Source organism: Convolutriloba macropyga, chromosome 12 (assembly GCF_964194025.1).
Source record: "Convolutriloba macropyga chromosome 12, txConMacr16.3, whole genome shotgun sequence".
NCBI lineage: Eukaryota > Metazoa > Xenacoelomorpha > Acoela > Convolutidae > Convolutriloba > Convolutriloba macropyga.
This window is the reverse complement of record NC_134479.1, coordinates 2,692,470-2,711,671: the sequence shown is the minus strand read 5'-3', so window position 1 is coordinate 2,711,671 and position 19,202 is coordinate 2,692,470. Positions and strand designations below refer to the sequence as shown.

At 38.7% G+C, this 19,202-nt stretch overlaps 1 protein-coding gene across 1 annotated transcript in view; it reads right to left on the bottom strand.

The window, feature by feature from the left end:
- LOC142350293 (uncharacterized) overlaps window positions 1-19,202 on the bottom strand; it is a 68,304-nt gene that overhangs the window by 28,782 nt on the left and 20,320 nt on the right. Inside the window, exons 2-3 of the mRNA XM_075402093.1 lie at window positions 13,379-13,648; window positions 12,198-12,403 (exon numbers count right to left, since the gene is read on the bottom strand). Coding sequence (XP_075258208.1) covers window positions 12,198-12,403; window positions 13,379-13,648 — 476 coding nt within the window. The remainder of the gene's footprint in view (window positions 1-12,197; window positions 12,404-13,378; window positions 13,649-19,202) is intronic.

Sequence of the window (19,202 nt, the reverse complement as noted above, 5' to 3'; positions counted from 1 at the left end):
ATGAAATTTTTTTACCAACGCATAAAGAACTCACTGGGCAATTGCTTGCTGTCGTCAGTCGAGAGTATTACAGAATCATACTTTTTTCATCAAGCTCTGTGGTGTTTTTGAAGATGTTGTGCGAAAGGACATCGGCTGCGTATCGTGAGAATACTTGCCCGAGTGCGCCATACGGCTCTATAAAAACAATGTTGTCGGTCACTTTAAAACCAATTAATGGGAAAACTAACGGGTAAAGCTGCACGAACGGGCTGAAAGAGTTGTTCACACACATGCCGTCAAATAATCTTTTTGATGTTTTCATAGACCATGTTACGGGATCTGAAGCTGCTAAGCGGGGAGCTATGCTGCTTCAATGCAAATATCAAAGCGCATATTCAAATTAGCGTTCACACATAGACTTACTTTGAATGGATCGAATTAATGATTCCTACGTGATGTTGCAGTCAATTTGATCATCTTAGAGGCAATAATTTTGTATGTACTTATACCACTGACAAATAGTTTCACTGCTGTACCGTGCAGACCAAGTCTAACTGCAAAACTCTGATACATCAAAAAGATACTGCAAGTTGGGTCGCACACTACTGAAGCAGTTGTAATGTTGACTGACCAAATCAGCAACTGCAGTACAGTCACTACAGATAGATGTTCACAATGATCGCACCTGTCTTTGCAGCGGTCTTACACAATGATTGCCTGCAGAGGGTATATTGTGACCTGCACCCGTATTACAGTTAGTGCTCTGATGATAGTACTGGAAGATGAAGAGATTGGTTGAATGAGATATTGCAACTGTTCTTCCTGCGTTTCCTAGGATTCGGTTACTGACTGAACATTATTTCTTCTATCATGCATGAAAATTACTGTTTTGCTTCAGCCGCTCCATTTTTTTGACCTGTTGGAGTTTTTTACTTAAACAGACAACACTCACAGGAGCTGATGATTGCTACTAAAATCAACACAGCAAGCTGCAGGGTGTTGTTGCGAGTTAAGATGATTCCTCTTATTTTGTTTTTAGGCAGCGATTGTCACCGAGATAACTTTAGTCTGAGTTATTGAGTCGACAAAATTTTCAGTCTTTGACTTTTCTGAAGATTGTTTCAGCACTTCAATTGTCATGGCCTTCTCTTTAAACCAATCAATAACTTCAAAGGTTGTGGGCTTAACCCAATGTTTCTTAACTGTGAAGAATCATGAGCACTTTTTCATTTCGGGAGGAACCTTTTGCACAGCCATTTCAGTATAAGAGGCGCTTTTTGCGTCTTAGTTTTACAAAAGTGACTTAACGAACCCGACATTAAATGCGATGCCCGCAGAACATTATATGATTGTATCACTTTTATGAATCTTAAAAAAAGTAAAACTGCTGAGTGTATCCAAACGCGCACAAATGGCTAGAAAACGAAACATAATGCGGCTGGGATTGGCAAGAAAGTTGACGTAAGGGTTTGAAATGGTGGCGGGTGTGTTCTTTTTTTGCGCTTGTGTTGAGTTGAGCGCGTTATGCTCAAATGGAATATTGGCGAGTGCGTAGCAAACTTTGCATTGAGGTGGGATAACAACGTTCAGCTGTCCGATCTTGCCCGATGTTTGAGGTATTTGGTGTTGAAACTGCAGAACAGCAATTTTCCTGATTGCCTGAGACAATTTACAGGATTTTTTTGCCGCATTTACGTGAAGTACCATACCAAGAGCTCTTGCCAGTGGTAGAGTGTATTGAATTTCTGGATACTAGTGGAGGTTGTTGATGTAGTGGCGAATCAGTTGTTTACATTGAATCTTATATTTTTTGTTTTCAACCTGTTAACTGTGAGGCTGTTGTTAGCCTCATCATAAGTATGCAGGTCAGGAGGTCATTAGTATGAAAACTTAAATTTCAGTCTTTGAATTTTTTGAAGATTGTTTCATCAGTTCAAGTGTCATGGCCTTTAAACCAATCAATAACTTCAAAGGTTGTGGGCTTGACCCAATGTTTCTTAACCGTGAAGAGTCAAGAGGACACTTTCATTTTGAGGGGCACCTTTCGCACAGCGATTTTAGTATAAAAAGCGCTTTTTGCGCCTCAGTTATACAAATGTGACTTAAGGAACCCGACATAAAATGCGATGCCAGCAGAATATTTTATGATTGTATCAAAGTGAAAACAAAAGACGAAAACGGATATATAAAAAGCAAGTGAATTTTGCTGGACCCTAAGATGACAGTTCATCCCATAAAAAACCAAACGGCACAACTTCTTCATATACAGAAGCGCAACACGCAGCAAACTGAGGAGAGTGACAAACGTGAGGAAATGTTGGGTGAATGGCGCTCGTCAGAACCGAAAAATAAGCGGAGGGGACGAGGATGAAGAACAACTATACTTCTTCCTATACTATAGGGTTCGGAACTATAGGGTTCGGCGGGCTAATCCCACGGTATTTTCCGTTTTTCATGTTCCCCTACATTTTTCCGTCACTCCTTGGCCGCCCGACTCATTTGTTCCAATCATCTCATTCCAATTGCGCCTGCATTATAATCTAGGGGAACATGAAAAACGGAAAATACCGTGGGATTCGCCGGCCGAACAACGCACAACTGAACGGGAAACAACATGCAAGACGCTGCAACATGCAAAGAAATGAAAACTCCACCCAAACGACGAGACCGGAATAGAACTAGACCTTTCAAAAACTGCCTTATGTTGTTACTCTTGAGTTAACTAGGCGAAAAAATCGTAGAAAGACGTGAGTGAAAATCATCAGGAGGCAAAGCTAGAAAACGGATACAGGGACGTAATCGTAAGCAATTAAAAAAAAATGTACGGCAGTGCACTAGAGCAAGAAACTTAAAAGGTAAGGCACCTAACCAACTGGTGAGTCAATTATGTCACACCGCAACAGACTTAGACCCAAACAACTAGCAGCAAGCTAGCAACATCAAACATGTTACAGCAAAATACTATGTCGAAAGGGACCAGCTAGGTAACCAGTGAAGATGAAAAAGTATTAAACAAACCAGCCGTAATTCGTGAGTGAATCAAACCACTCTGGAAGGAATCACCCTTGATAGATTCAAAACCAAACAATCAATTATTTAATGACTCTAGTGAAAGCCTAAATATATCTGAAAAACAGATGCTGAATCTTATATTTATGATCTTGTTGGACTATGGCGTTATTGAAATTGCTGGAAATGTTCAAAGCTCAATGTCAATATTGTTGTTTAAAGTTTTTCTAATTTTTTGCTGTGATGTTGCTATGATCTTATTCAATTGGAAATAAAAAAGTTATTCACCCTTGATGTACAAATACAATAACAGAACAAACTGCGAAATGGATCTAGAATCCATAAACTGATTTTACACGACCTGAGGGTGAGGGTTTGCCTAGCAAACAGCTAAAGAGCAATGGATATGTCGTTTATAGATGCAACTGGCAAAAAGCAGTATTGCTTTCGGCGTTTGTATGCACAACAGGCTGCGGGAAGGAGAGTGGAACGAATGTGGAACGAGTGAAGGAGAGTGTGGCAATGCTGATCGAATAGCACACGATAGATTGGGAAAGCAGCGGAGGAGCCCGAGATCCCAGATGACTAAATCAGATCGCGACTGGAAACAAGATGAACACAAAGAATACCTCGGCTGGACCCCGCACTATAGTAAACGGAAGGATCCGGATCTTCGGTTCTTTGCACAAGATAAAGTGCTCATGTTTTTTATCTCGTTTGTCGATGGCGTTTTTTAGTATGCTGTGAGTAAATTTTTACAAAAGTCTGTGTTCAGTTTTGAACTTGCTGTGTAAACGTAGCTGTCTTTTTTCTATATTGCTGCTATAATCTCACTAAGGGGGAACCAAACAGTTAGTACGCCTTTGATATCTAAACACACTGAAAACAAAAGACGAAAAAGGATATAAAGAATACAAGTGAATTTTGTGGGAACGTACGATGACGGTTCATTCCATGAATCGCCGAATTGCACAAGTTCGTCATATACAGAAGCGCAACGCGCAGCAAAATTAGGAGACATATCGTGGGATAACAAAGTTCAACTGTTCAATCTTGCTCGATGTTTGAGGTTTTAGGTCTTCAAAATGCAGAACAGCAAAATTCGTGGTTGCTTGAGACAGCTTTAGCAGCTTTTTTGCAGCATTTGCGTGAAGTACAATACCATGAGCTCCTTCCCGTGGTAGGACGTATTGAATCTCTGACTGCTAATGGAGGTTGTTGATGTAGCGGCGCATCATTTAATTGCATTGAATTTTGTATGTGCTCTTTTCAACTTGTTATCTGTGAGGCTGATTATAGCTTCACCTTCATCGTGAGTATTGGGAATCAAGGGAATATGAGCTTGAAAATTGATTCGAATAGATTTTAAGGGCAATTGCTTGTTGCCATTGGGCGATGGAAACAGAAAAAGCAAAATTGGCTCCTTTGCAACATCAGAAATCGACCACAAAGTTAGGGAAGTAACCCAATTCTGCCACAAATTCTTGCTGTTTACAAACTGTTTCCAAGTGAACATTTCGCTCAGCTCACTGGTGTGGAGATTGTGTGCTGATGAGTTGTTCATCGAGCTAATTGCGTCGATTGCAACAGCGGCTATGCTTTACAAAGTTCTTGTTGAAGCTACGAGTTTCTGTCTCGCGCAGTTAATTTTGTTTTCAGATTCACGTTGCTGCTTGGTGATACGCACTTCTGACTCTCGTTCCCATTGTTTTTGAGATCATCTTTTCTCTTTTTTGCTATTGCATAAGGGCTTTGACGTTGACTATATATTTCAAGTGTTGAAAGCCTGACATTGAGTGGTCAGATGTGTTCTGCTCCGTTTGATCTCTGTACTGGACAAAATTCTTGCACCCTCTTGCAGCAGCTACTTACATATTTTTTCTAATAGACTTTTAAACTACTCTTCAGGATTTTTTCAGGTGGTATCTGGATTTTCAGTCCTTTAATCAAGATAAAAAAGCTCACCTTTTGTATTGAATCTAGTGAAAGCCTAATTATCTTTGACAAGCAGATATTCAATTGTGTCTTTTTGATCTTGTTCGACAATGGATTTGTTGAAAATGCTGTTAATGTTTAAAGCTTAGTTTCAACTCAATACTGTCCTTTAACGTTTTCTAATTTTTTGCTGTGATGTTGCTATGATCTTATTCAATTGGAAATATAAAATTATTTTACACTTGATGTACAAATACATTGACAAAACAAATTGCGAAATGGATCTAAAATCCATGAACTGCTTTCTTAGGACCCGAGGATGAAGTTTACACAGCAAACAGCCAACGAGCAATGCGTTTGTCGAGTATAAAGGCAACTGACAAAAAAGCAGTATAGTATTGATTTCAGCGTTTGGATGCGCAGCGCGCTGCAGAAAGGGGAGCGGAACAAAAGATAAGCGAAGAGCTCACAAAGGAACAGGAAACCAGCGGAGGAGCCGGAGATCTCAAACGACTAAAATGACATCGCAAAAGGAAACAAGATGAATACGATGAATACCTCCCAGGTTTAGGTGCGCGACCCTAGACCGCTCTGATCAGACCAATTCCAGACTTTGCCCTCTTATCAGATCATCGTACGACCCAAAGCCCTCTGATTTGACCGTAGTGGGACCCACGAAATTGTGCAACCATAGTGCAACCCAAAGACCTCTGATCAGACCATCGTGCGGCCCAAATCTCTCTGATCAGACTATCGTGAAACCCAAAATTTTGTACGACTTTAGTGCGACCAACGCTCCCTCTGATCAGACCATTCCTGAATACACATTATAATCCGTTGTTAATTATTTAAATTATTCAATTCAAACGTATATACTACTTTACTTAAAATTTAATAATTTAGTATATCTTTAGGCAATTGCTTGTTGCCATTGGACGATGGAAACAGAAAAAGCAAAATTGGCTCCTTTGCAACATCAGAAATCGACCACAAAGTTAGGGAAGTAACCCAATTCTGCCACAAATTCTTGCTGTTTACAAACTGTTTCCAAGTGAACATTTCGCTCAGCTCACTGGTGTGGAGATTGTGTGCTGATGAGTTGTTCATCGAGCTAATTGCGTCGATTGCAACAGCGGCTATGCTTTACAAAGTTCTTGTTGAAGCTACGAGTTTCTGTCTCGCGCAGTTAATTTTGTTTTCAGATTCACGTTGCTGCTTGGTGATACGCACTTCTGACTCTCGTTCCCATTGTTTTTGAGATCATCTTTTCTCTTTTTTGCTATTGCATAAGGGCTTTGACGTTGACTATATATTTCAAGTGTTGAAAGCCTGACATTGAGTGGTCAGATGTGTTCTGCTCCGTTTGATCTCTGTACTGGACAAAATTCTTGCACCCTCTTGCAGCAGCTACTTACATATTTTTTCTAATAGACTTTCAAACTATTCTTAAGGATTTTTTCAGGTGGTATCTGGATTTTCAGTCCTTTAATCAAGATAAAAAAGCTCACCTTTTGTATTGAATCTAGTGAAAGCCTAATTATCTTTGACAAGCAGATGATCGATTGTGTCTTTTTGATCTTGTTCGACAATGGATTTGTTGAAAATGCTGTTAATGTTTACAGCTTAGTTTCAACTCAATACTGTTCTTTAACGTTTTCTAATTTTTTGCTGTGATGTTGCTATGATCTTATTCAATTGGAAATATAAAATTAATTTACACTTGATGTACATATACATTGACAAAACAAATTGCGAAATGGATCTAAAATCCATGAACTGCTTTCTTAGGACCCGAGGATGAAGTTTACACAGCAAACAGCCAACGAGCAATGCGTTGGTCGAGTATAAAGGCAACCGACAAAAAAGCAGTATAGTATTGATTTCAGCGTTTGGATGCGCAGCGCGCTGCAGAAAGGGGAGCGAAACAAAAGATAAGCGAAGAGCTCACAAAGGAACAGGAAACCAGCGGAGGAGCTGGAGATCTCAAACGACTAAAATGACATCGCAAAAGGAAACAAGATGAATACGATGAATACCTCCCAGGTTTAGGTGCGCGACCCTAGACCGCTCTTATCAGACCATTTCCAGACTTTGCCCTCTTATCAGATCATCGTACGACCTAAAGCCCTCTGATTTGACCGTAGTGGGACCCACGAAATTGTGCGACCATAGTGCAACCCAAAGACCTTTGATCAGACCATCGTGCGGCCCAAATCTCTCTGATCAGACTATCGTGAAACCCAAAATTTTGTACGACTTTAGTGCGACCAACGCTCCCTCTGATCAGACCATTCCTGAATACACATTATAATCCGTTGTTATTTATTTAAATTATTCAATTCAAACGTATATACTACTTTACTTAAAATTTAATAATTTAGTATATCTTGTTAAGGTTAGTACAACACTAATTGATAAAAAAATAAACAGAAAGACAAGTTGAAATGCCTGCAACTTATATTTTGAGTCATACAATGATAAAAAACTGCAGTCAAATAGGTATGGTCAGATAATGATCTGTGGTCAGATTTTGGGGCAACTTATGTCCATACTTTGGTCTCTGAACAGACCGTAGTGCGAGCAATGTCCAGATTTTAGTGCGAAATATGATCAGATTCTATTGCGACTTTGCCACTGATCGGCCCGTAGTGCTGCCATTGTCCAGACTTTCGTGCCACCTATGATCAGACTATAGTGCGACTTTGCCCTCTGATCAGACTGTAGCGCGTCCATTATCCAGACCATCGTGCCACTCAAGTGTTTCCCAGACCATGAATTTTGGGTCGCGCCACGCCACCAGTGTGCGACCTAAATGGTCTAATCAGAGCAATCTAGGGTCGCGCACCTAAACCTGGGCTCGGGGGACCCCGTACTATGATAAACGAAAGCATCCGAATCTTCGGTTCTTTGAGCTAGATAAAACGATTATCTTTTTGTTCTTGTTTGTCAATGGCGTTTTAGAGTACAGTGTGTAAAAATTTTAAAGTTCAGTCTTCCTCAGATGCTTGACCGTTAGGGTGCAATTTACGACGACGATTGCCAAAATTTTTTGATCAAAAATTGATTTTAAGTCTTAGCACTATAGCTATAGCTAAAACATCAAGCTTAGGTTCCTAATGTAAGGCCATATACTCTCCAAGTAAACGGAGATCCTTCTGTTTTTGTATAGACACAATGTTTTTCACTATAAGGATTAAAAAGGGGGCTACGCCTTCTTTTTTTATCCATATAGAGATGAAACATCAGGGCCCTCCAAAGTTTAGAGAAAAACGAAAATTCTCTTTATTCAGCTCCAAGGAACAAGTAGAAATAAATTAAAGTTTCTAACCAAAATTGTATCTACCAGAAAAACACTTCATACTTTAAAAATATAGAATTTTTCTAACTTTCTATATTAAAGACATATTATTATTGTTGGTTGGGTTAGAGTAGAGTGACACAACTTTTTCGTTTTTTAAAATCCGACGGCTGTTCAAATACTTTAGTACAGTTGTGCAGGTAATTTGTATGTTGCACTGCCTCTAACTTACTGTGCGATGCAGGCAATATATCTACAAACTCGTTAGTGTTTGGCCATACTCTGAAAAATACTGCCAATAACTTCTACTTTTGCTGCTGTACTGTACGCAAGTGTGCAGTGTGCAGATGAACTGAAGTTGTTCTATATATACGGAAACAAGTTCTCAATTCAAAGAATTATATTCAAAAAAAGTGTTTGTAGCAGTTTTTTTGATGGTTACATATATCCGGGTAACCGTTTTCAACTTGCTCAAGGACTTGAGTCAAGTTTTCATGCGCTGTAACTCGTGACTTGGTTGTTGCACAGTATGCTTCAAGAAGACCAAAGGGCCAGCAACCCTCGGAGAGGTCTTCAAAGAAAGGGTAACCCAAGTTGCCTAAAAGCCGTTACATGAAAAAATCATAAAAAAATTGGATAATTAGACAAAGCGCGTTCGAGTGCGGGAACGGGGCAAACAAATTCCACGAGGAGTCATGTCTTTCAGGATCCAGACAACGTCATTAACTCTAAAAGGCGAATGGTTGTTCTCTTTCCATTGGATCTCTTGATTTGTGCAGGCAGGTATTCTCTGACAAGTTGCCTCCAGAAAGGGTTCATCATCTGTTGCAGATGTCTCCATGTCCTGAAGCAGGCTGGAGTCTGGCTGTCAAAATTTAATGGTTGCAGAGAGTTGAAACGACTGATCAGTAAGGGGTTAGGTTTTCTTGCGCTCCAATGAAGGTCCTTCTATTATCACTGTACATCGTCTACTAGTGAACCTTCAAAATGCATTTAGGAATACACTAGTGTGGATATCTGGGCAGCTTTCAAGGTGGAATGCTCTCTTGATCAAGCACGTAAACACTAAACCAAAGTTTTTTTTCAAGATTTTCTTTTGAGTCTTCTATGTAGAATGGTCCAAAGAAGTCGACGTCACTATTGGAAAAAGGGAATTGTGTTGCGCCTGTTGGGAAACGGAATGCGGGAAGAGGAGCCATGATCAGTTGCATGTTCTCCACAATACATCATCTGTATAGAAAACAGCGAAATTTTATGATAAGTAGACACTTTAGCAAGTCAAACACGTGGTATCGTTGCTGACTAAAGGCTTTGAAGAGTTCTCTTCCCTGATGAATTCATACGCGATGAACATGCTCTAGTTAAAAGCGTGCAACCATGTCCTTCGCATGCAGAATATTTGGACATTTTTCTATTTCAATATCTAGTTCATCAGGAGCAAATTGAGGTCTTCCAAATGAACGGAGTATAGCGTTTTGGTCGAGGATTGGGATCAATTACCATAGTTTGCATTTAGGTAGTGGTATGAGGCCCCTTTTGATTGCGGAAACTATCGAATAAAATGAGTTATCTTGAGAACTTCTGATCAAGTGCTTCCGAGATAGATCAAAGTCATCAGTCGTGCACTCTTGTTTAATTTTAAGGAGGTTTTTCCTTCGAACTGCAGATTGAAAACAGCGACTAATGTGAGGAGCAGTTTCGTCCAGGACGAAAACGTGTTGTGTCAATAACTGGCTTTGGTACACTCGAGGTGTCAAAAGAGGCTGTTGCCAAAACCACTGAGGAACAAACTGGTTATTGACTGGCTCTGTTGAGAACAAAAATTCCGGCGGTTTCAACCAGTTGGCAGATTTTTTTACGTTAATCAAACCACGAGTGACGTGATCGGCTGGATTGAGCGATGTTTGTACAAGCTTCCATTGTTTATCTTCTTTTGGTGCTGAAATTTCCAGGAGTTGATGGGCAACATAAATTCTGTGCTTTCTGGAGGATGCATTCCAGTCCAGGACTATTTGACTATCCGTCCAGAAAACCGACTTATCAACTATGAAGGAAGACTATTTTAAGATAGTAGAGTGCAATCGAACACCAATTACGGCTCATTCAATTTCGTGTTTGGGTAAAATAGTTTGCTTTTTTGGGGCAAATTCAAATTTTCCGATAAGGAAACAAGTTTCTGTTGTCTCAGAATTTTTTCAACTGGCCAAAGGTACGCTACTGCTGCCATCGCAACTTTTGAGGCGTCGACAAAAATGTGAACTTCTGTACTGAATTTAGAGTCATGCAGACTGGTTAAAGTCCTCCTAAGGTTTACTTCTGGCACCCCCATGTGAGAATTTAACACATTCTGAAGTCTCTTATAACAAATGTAGGAAGTGGTTGATCCCACTTTTTGCAAAGTTTGCAAATTTCTTGAAGAACTTTGATGAAAATTGTCAAAGAAGAAAGTATGCCGAGCGGGCCAAATATCAAACAGACAAGGCTAAAAAATCTTCCTCTGAGTATACTCAGAGGAATCTAACGGGAAACCTGTAAGAGGTTGCTTGATGAAGGCGTCACTTGATAGGTTCCGTTTCTGTCCAAGGACTCTGTCAATGATATTGCTTTGTTCAATTTTTTCCTATAGTTATTCTTTCGAGAACTTCGGGTTCATCAGACAAAAATTTTGTAACTTTGTAAGCAAAAACCGCTTTCTTGAAGACTTTTGAAAGTCTGCTGAACATTGTTTGAAGCGTTACTAATTGTTTCAAACGATTGGGAGTAGTCCTTCATATGAAAATGATTCTTGATGGCTCTAACTGTATCTAGATATATGTTTGAGTTTTACACAACGCAGTGGTTTGTTTAAGAAGTTGATTGCGCATGATGGCGAGTAATTGGCACCAAATATCAGTCTTGTAAACTGATACTGTTGAACTTCATTGTTGTTTATCCAAAAAAAACGAAGTGCAGACTGATCAATTTGACTGATCGCAGTTTGCATGAACATGCCTTCGATGTCAACTAGGACTGTGACCCGGTTTGTTTTCACGACAGCTCATGAGGACTCCAAGAAGACTATTAGTCAGGTCTGGACCTGTTAATAAGTTGGTCCGGTTCTTTAAGCCGTGTTTGCTTTCATTAAAAAATGTCAACGTCTTCAACAGCAACAACCAATCCACCGAACAAAACAAAAACTACAAAATGTCCAAGCAGTTAGGTGCCGAATTTCAGGTTGCTATCAACATGTTCAAGGCGACAGAAATGACCATGAAAAATCAGTTCGACCTCTTGGGAGAAAACTATTCAGCAACGGAAAAGTTTCCGCTTCTTATCCCTGCTGATCAATCGAACCAGAGCTCAAGAAAAGGAGTTGAAAGAGTAATTGCTGTCACGTCGGTGTCACCAAATTTTTGTTCTATAATTACGGAAACAAGTTCTCTAGCGAAAGGATTATATTCAGTAAAGGTTTTTGTTACAGTTTTTTTGATGATTACATATTTGCGGGTAAATGTTTTCAACTTTTTCAAGGATTTGAGTCAAGTTTTCATATGCTGTCACTCTTGACTTGGTTGTTACACAGCAGCTTTTTATGAACTTTCGGCTAACAGCTATATCTATTGTGCAAAACTTATAGTAATTCCGAAATTCGCGGTTTCGCTTTTTTGATCTCCATAATAACCGTCTTCAAATTTATACAGGTTATTTTTTCTTTAAAAAATGAGTTTCCATTTCACTGTTCCTTGAAAAGATGGAATTGAATGGAGTTTATATTGCATAATCCATACAAATTGAATATTAAGGCATACATGTCAAGTGTGATGCGTGAGTTTCAAATAAGGCTAAACAGAGAACCCACCTGTTACAAAAATGCATACAAAATAGCATTTACTGAGGATGCTATTGCTAGTATACGCTTAACAGCCAGTGTCAGTTTGTTATTTTTGGATCGAACAGCGTGAGGCAATTTAGAACAAGTGTAGATTTGATATACCTGCTCGTATATGTTGTTTGCAGAGTTGAGAGGGGGTGTGGCTTGAGAGGCAGGGAGGTTAGGAGTACCCGGCAGTTGTAGCATCATCCTCTTGATCTGATCAGGCACTCGGAACCCCGGCTGATCAAAGAACTGCTGCTGCTGCTGCTGCTGCTGCTGCTGCTGTGGTTCAGTTGTGCGAACTTCACCATTTTGTGAACCCAATCCTAGAAAACAATCAAGTTATTTTTATCTCGAGCACCTAACAATTGTTAATAAGCATAAGATAAGCAGAAGAAAACTTATCACCCCGGGTTGCGGCCTCAGTACATAATTCCACGATAAATGAGTATGTTTTTGATAAATATTCAACTTACTTGAATATCCATAATTTCAACTCCTAAAAGCTTGGTTTTCATCTGGTGATAGTTATTTTTTGTAATTTCGTTTTTATAATTATTAATAGAATCACTCAGACTTCTGTTGATGACACTCTTGCTTATTGTGCGCTTCATTTTTTCATTCTTCTTTAAATTCTCAATGATTCCAATGACCAATACAATTAGATATAAATTACTTGAGCCCCCCCCCCCCCTCATTGGGTGAGGCATCAAGTAACTACCCGGGTCGCAGCTTCCTTGGTTCCATACAAGGGTCATAATATAAGATGTCATAAAAATCATAACATATATCCTGGTACGACCCTTGCATGGAACCAAGGAAATCATATCTGATCCTTGTGTTAATAAAGGGAATAGGACACTATTTGGCGCTATTGTGTACCCATTACCAGCCGAAAATGTATGAAATCAAGGAAATTGTTGGCTTATGGGTTTTCGCAAGTGGAATAAAAAAGCGTTTTTAACTAAGTAGAAAAAGAATTTCTCAAAATGAGAGAATAACAAGAATGATATTTTACAGTAGAATTTAGAGATTTACAGGAGAGATCTGATTATTAGATTAAGATGGTGATTTGATTTTGGGGATAAAAAAGGCTGAAAAATCAGCTGTATATACACCCATTATCAGTGCAAGAAAGTCAAGATACAAAACTAATCTTAGCACCATGATTTACAGTGGGGGTCGCAAGGGTTACCCAATATGGTTTGCTTCTGCAAATTTCCCAGAAATTTCCCATATATGATTCTTTTATGAACTCAGAGAAATCATATATTATAATTGTAATCAAGTCAGAAATAAACCTGAAGGTGGTGGTGATGTTGGCTCTTGTTGGTGGCTGTTGTTATTGTTGTTATTTTGATAGTCCTTGAGGAGTAGATCTATTTCCTCCACCAGTCTAGAGTACTCCTTCTCCACCTCTCTTTTCCCATATTCCATCCTATCTGTCTCTTCTCCTTCTCCGTCGCGTGCATGCATCGGACGTGGATATTGACGATGCTCGTCATTGTTGTGTTCATACTGTGTCTCTGAACTGGGAGTAGCAGCCCAACTGGGAGAGGGTAACATTTCCCCTAACAACAAAAACCCTTTGAGAGGTGAAAGTGAGCACAACACTATAGCTTTTTAGTCTTCAATTGTCATCATATGTGCTTAATAATTTACCTGTCATTTGTGACTGAAGTAAATTCTCTTCCTTAATTTAGTTGTCAACTTCTGTAACAAAAATCAATGTACCGCTTCTCAGTGAAAGAAAAGGTTACCCAGGATGATGTCCGCGACCCAAGACAGGTGTTGGCTAGACCGACTAGGGTCGCGGACAGGGGGCTCCCGACCGACCATTCCAATAGAAAGGTGTTGGCCAGACCGAACAGATTTTGGCCACCCTTGGTCAGACCAAACGAATTTGACCACCATTGGCCAGGTCCTTGGCCAGACCGTTTTGCAGACCATTGGCCAGACCGAGCAGACCGTGGCCCAGACCATTGGCCAGACCCACTTATACTTGCAAAAACGTCCGATGAAATTTATAATTTATGTTTCATTTTTCGCAACGATAAACGAAAATGAGATTTGAAAAAATGTAGAAAAAACAGTCGATTTAAAGACCAATAAGAAATTCTGAATTGAGTTTGATGAAGCAATCTAATCATCTAGAAGTATAAGTTGGTTACCAACGATTGGCTTTTATTTTGAAAAGAAGTCACTGAAACACGCATTCATAAAAACATTACATTCAAAATTTTGCAATGGAGCTGTCGTGGTCTGACCAAAAAAGGAGACAATCTGATTTTTCTTTTAGCAGAAAAAGACTCAGACATATTTTGAGTAAATGAAGTTAAGAATTGGCAAAAAACAGCCCCTCTCAACAATTACATTGTGATAGAAATATGTAAAAATGGTCATTATGGCTCTATTATCTTAATAAAGAAGGACATCATCATAAAGCGGATAGAACCGGCTGAGAAAGAGATAGAGAGAGAGAGAGAGGCGAGAGAGATATAGATAACAATGGAAAACATTGGACTAAAAGTATGAATCAATCTGCCCCTATTCGAAGATTTTTGGATTATATCTGTAAACAATTTGCCAGGAAAGCCACTACCACTGGAAAAAATTCTCTTGGAAATTTAACAAATGTTTTTGTACGTGGCGACTTTAAATATCCTACTACCAAGAACTAATTGGTCCCTATTAATCTGAAAAACTCTTATGTCAAACTGACAATTGCCCTTTTAAATTTCCTAACAACGGTCACCACAGATATGAGGTTTTTGACAGAAAATTCAAAGTATGCGCGATCTGCATTTGGCGATAGTACACTTTTTAAGCATTTTAACAATTTTCATGTATCAGAGCATCTAGGATGCGACCCAGAACTATAACTAAAAAACTGAATTCAGTAAAAAGCAAAATTTTTCGTCTGAATTCTGAAATATACTTGAGAAAAACTAGAGAGAGCGCCAAAAACCATATAAATCACTAACACTATGGCCTGCGCAGCATCCAGAAAAAAATAATACAAAACAGTTCAGCTGCAATCTGGTTGATCTAATAAAAAAATCTTTCCAAGATTCCTACATCGAAAACAAACCGTTTCCCTACAGTTCCGAGACACAAAATGTGATTAAATTTAGAAGGAGAAAACGAAGAGAGGTCAAAAGTGCACTCGGTGATTCATTCACTTGTTCAAAATTGGAGATAATGTACCTACAGAGAAAAATAAAAAGAACAATAAGACTGCCAGAAGCCATCAAAACGACAGAAGTGTTGAAGAGTGCAAAAAGAGCAAAAAGGCATTAAAAGAAGCAAATTTTTCTAGTAGGCAACAAAGAATTTAACGAGTGAGAACGAGCCAAGACAAAAAACTGCAGACTACGTGAACTTATTCCACAAGGAGTGCATAGCAGTCAAAGATTCAGAGAAAAGCAAGATTCTCAAACAATTGCTAAAAGACACGATGGAAAATCACACGACAATTTCATCAATATATGCAAATGACGCAGAAAGTATTGAAAATGAAACCAAACATTTTTAGAAACAAATGGAACCATCAAACAGCTTGGCATTTCGGCAACAACTGAAGCTGATGACATTTTGAACAAAGTGAGAAAAACCTGTTCTGGACCCATAACTTGCTGCAAACTCCTCAAAGTGTTACTTAATAGTGATAGAGCTCTTGCTTGTCTGCTCAAATCTTGCTCAATTAGCCACTCGTATGTTCCAGTAACTTTGAAAGAATCAAGAATTAAATTTGCACAAAACAAGAAAGACTGAAAACCGATTGAAAGCTGAAAACTATCGCCCCATTATTGTTACTTACAGGCAAAACCTGCAAAACTGTTGTAAAAATATTTTTATGGAACACTGAGATAGTCAAAATGTGTTCCGTGAGACCCTAAGCACCTATATGAATTCTCAATGCACCACAGATAACCTCATCAAACTAACTCATCACGTAAATGAAGCCTTCCAGTGGTCTGAAATGGTTAGCTTAATATGCTTTGATGTCAAAAATGTGTTTGATTTTGTGTGCCAGTTAGGACAATCACAAACTTAAATTAGTCAGACTAAAAACTTCTGTTATAAGGCGAATAATCTCATTTTTGACACAGAAACTTTTTGTGAAGATAAGAGCTTCTGTCAGTGATAGTTTTTGTCCGTCAGCTAAAATACCTCAAGGAACGTTATTGCTCAAATGCTCTTCCTTATACACATCAGTCGCTTGCCTCAGCTAGAAAAACCAGATCTCATAGTTTGCTGATGAATTTGCCCTCTACTACAGATCACGGTCCATGAAATTATTTCAAAGGCATCTGCAATCGACGCTGAGCAAGTCTTATTGATTGGTGTGATTTACTGAAAATCAACACAAATCCTAATAAATTTTTTTACATGATCATTAAGAACTCAAAAAAATTGCTCGAAGATTTTCAAATTAAATGAGTTTCCGTTAATTGAGCACAGGCGTTAAAATTCCTGGGTGTTACTCACACTCCTCGTCTAAAGTGGAATGGCCACCACAAAAACGAGAGCAAACAGCAGACCTGAAAAAGCTGAGTTTCACCTGCAGAAGCTGAGTAATCTGAACATCAACGACAAAAGTCTTCTTTTGGGTTTACAAATCCTGGATTCGTCCACTATTATTGTACTCCAATGCTTGAAGTTTGGATCACTCCCAGGTTTCCATTATAAAAATACAAAGCGTGCAGAACCGTGCTCAGGGAAATTGCCTACGAAAACCGAGATGGCACAATTTCCAAAAAACTCAATGAAGTGACAAACAAGCAAACTGTCAGAGAAAACCTTTTGAATCAGCCAACTGGTGTATCCAACCAGCAACAAAACTAAAACATACAATTTGTATTAAAGCTGATACACAACAAATGACAGTGCCCGCTCAACACTTACCAATGTACTCTTGATCATCTTTTTTACTAACTCTAGTTGCGAACACTTTAGACAGGTGGCTAAAGTGACAGCTCATGTTAAAGATGAAGCAGACAAAAAGGATGACGGCTAGTTCCAACCCTGCAACTCAATGGCAAAGATCACATTATTTCAAATAACAGAAGTGAATTCAACGAAAGAAGAAAAGCGAGAACTGAAAACCAGAAAAGAAAACTAAGGAGAAAAAAGGGAAATCCAAGTTGAGCGAAAACCCGAAACAATAGGACTAACGGACGGTGCAATTGCAAAGCTAACATTCAGACAAACTCAATTTGTTATGAAGTGGCACAATTGTGGAGAGCACAAAAACGAAATTATTAAAGAACCCAAAATTACATTTAGAGTCCAACCCCAAAAGAATTATAATTATTTTTTCCTGGGATTTCTTCCATTCTTTAGTTTACGACCTAACGACTAACGTATTGGAGAAGAGCAAAGTAGTTCAGTGGTCTACAGGGCGTGGAATATTTTAAAAAAAAAACAAATTCGTTCGCCTGCAGTTCGAGTCCGGGCCAGTGACCTCTTCTTTTGCTTTGTTTTCTTTAACTTTGTTCCAAAAACAACAGAGCGAAACGACGAAGCGGATAATCAGGCACTAAAAAATCTCATCGAGAGAAACTCAAAGCCGAAGAAGGTACTTTTCACTTTTTAATTCGGTTTCTTACATTTTAACTGTCGGACAATTGGGACTTTCAAGCTGTTCAAGCATGTTACGAGTACTTGTCCAGCCGCTCGTTTAGAGAATTCGGGGCCAAATACAACTCATTTTCTTTACATTTCTTTCTGCTGTTTTCATATGCTCAGTCAGCCGCTTGTCTACTCAATTTGTGGCTATCAGTAAAACTCTACGTGTATTTACTGATCAAGAATTGCGCCTTCCTCCGATGGTTTTCTCTTTTTTTCTCCTTTTATTATTTTACTGTCTTTCTCAACACTCCGCTGATTTAAGTTGATAAAAAACAAAAACTCTGTAACATAAAACAACCGAGGAGGCATTGAAATTTGTCCTATGTGTGGTCCGGTTTCAGTGGTTTTATGGTTTATGTTAGCGTCGCTCTTTTAGCTCATCAGGTTTTCAGCTCATCACTTCTCAATTTCATTATCTTAGTTAATCTATTTGAATTTGAAAACAAAACTGCGTTTTGCTGATTTCTGTCTCAATTGAATATTCAACTGCACAGTTTTGATGACAGTCAAAGACGCTTAGAAAATATTTTAAACTTACGTACGGTTCAAAGCCCACTCTAGTCAAGTCTTCCGTATTGTCAACATCTTATCAGCAGTTTGATCAACATATTTTTTAGGTTGAATCCCAACAAAATGCTGCGATAGTTAAAGACGTGAACGTGAAACGAATAGATCTAGCGGAATGCAATTCTAATTCCTGCTCAGTCATTTTCTTTATAATTCCTTATCGATACAGCTATCACACCATGTTTTATAGGTAAAAAAGGACCAGCAATTGCAACCTCCCCCATTGTCGATACTCCACTGGTTTAAGAAAAAAAATCCAATTTGATCACCAAAAAAATCTAGTTGTGTTGCGCGTGGTTTGATTTCAATGGTTTTATGATTTAAGTCAGCGTAGCATTTTTTATTTTACAACTTCTTAAGTAAGAAAAAAACGTTTGTTTTTTTCTTTTTGTATTAGAATGAAAAGCTGAACATAAATGCAATCTTATATGAAACTCAACGCGGTCCGGCATGACATCAGAAGTGCGCATTTTGGTTTGAAATTTTTCAAATTGTATTGTCGTTTCTCAATTTTGACTTGAGGCAATTCAATTAACAAAGAACGAAGCTTCAAAACGAAATAACTAGAGCTAGCTATACAAAGCAAATTAGTGCAGTTAACAAATACCGAACAACACAAGCATATTAACACGAGTAGGTTCGACACCTACCCATGCTCATCTAATTTCTTAGTACCAGAAGAAAATTTTACAAGCTTTTCAGGAATCTCTGCGACGCTCGCCAAGTAATGCAGATGATAGTTGAATACGCCAAGTTCAGCGAATAGAAATCCTCCAGGGTACTTGGAATGGCTAAGAGCGCCCGAAGTGAAAAAAATCTTTTAATAAAACGAAAACAAAGGTGAAGCTCAGCGTGAACTAATTTGTTGCCTTGTTTTAAACTGGAACTCTTTCTTAATGCGGTTTAAATTACTTTCAACAAATG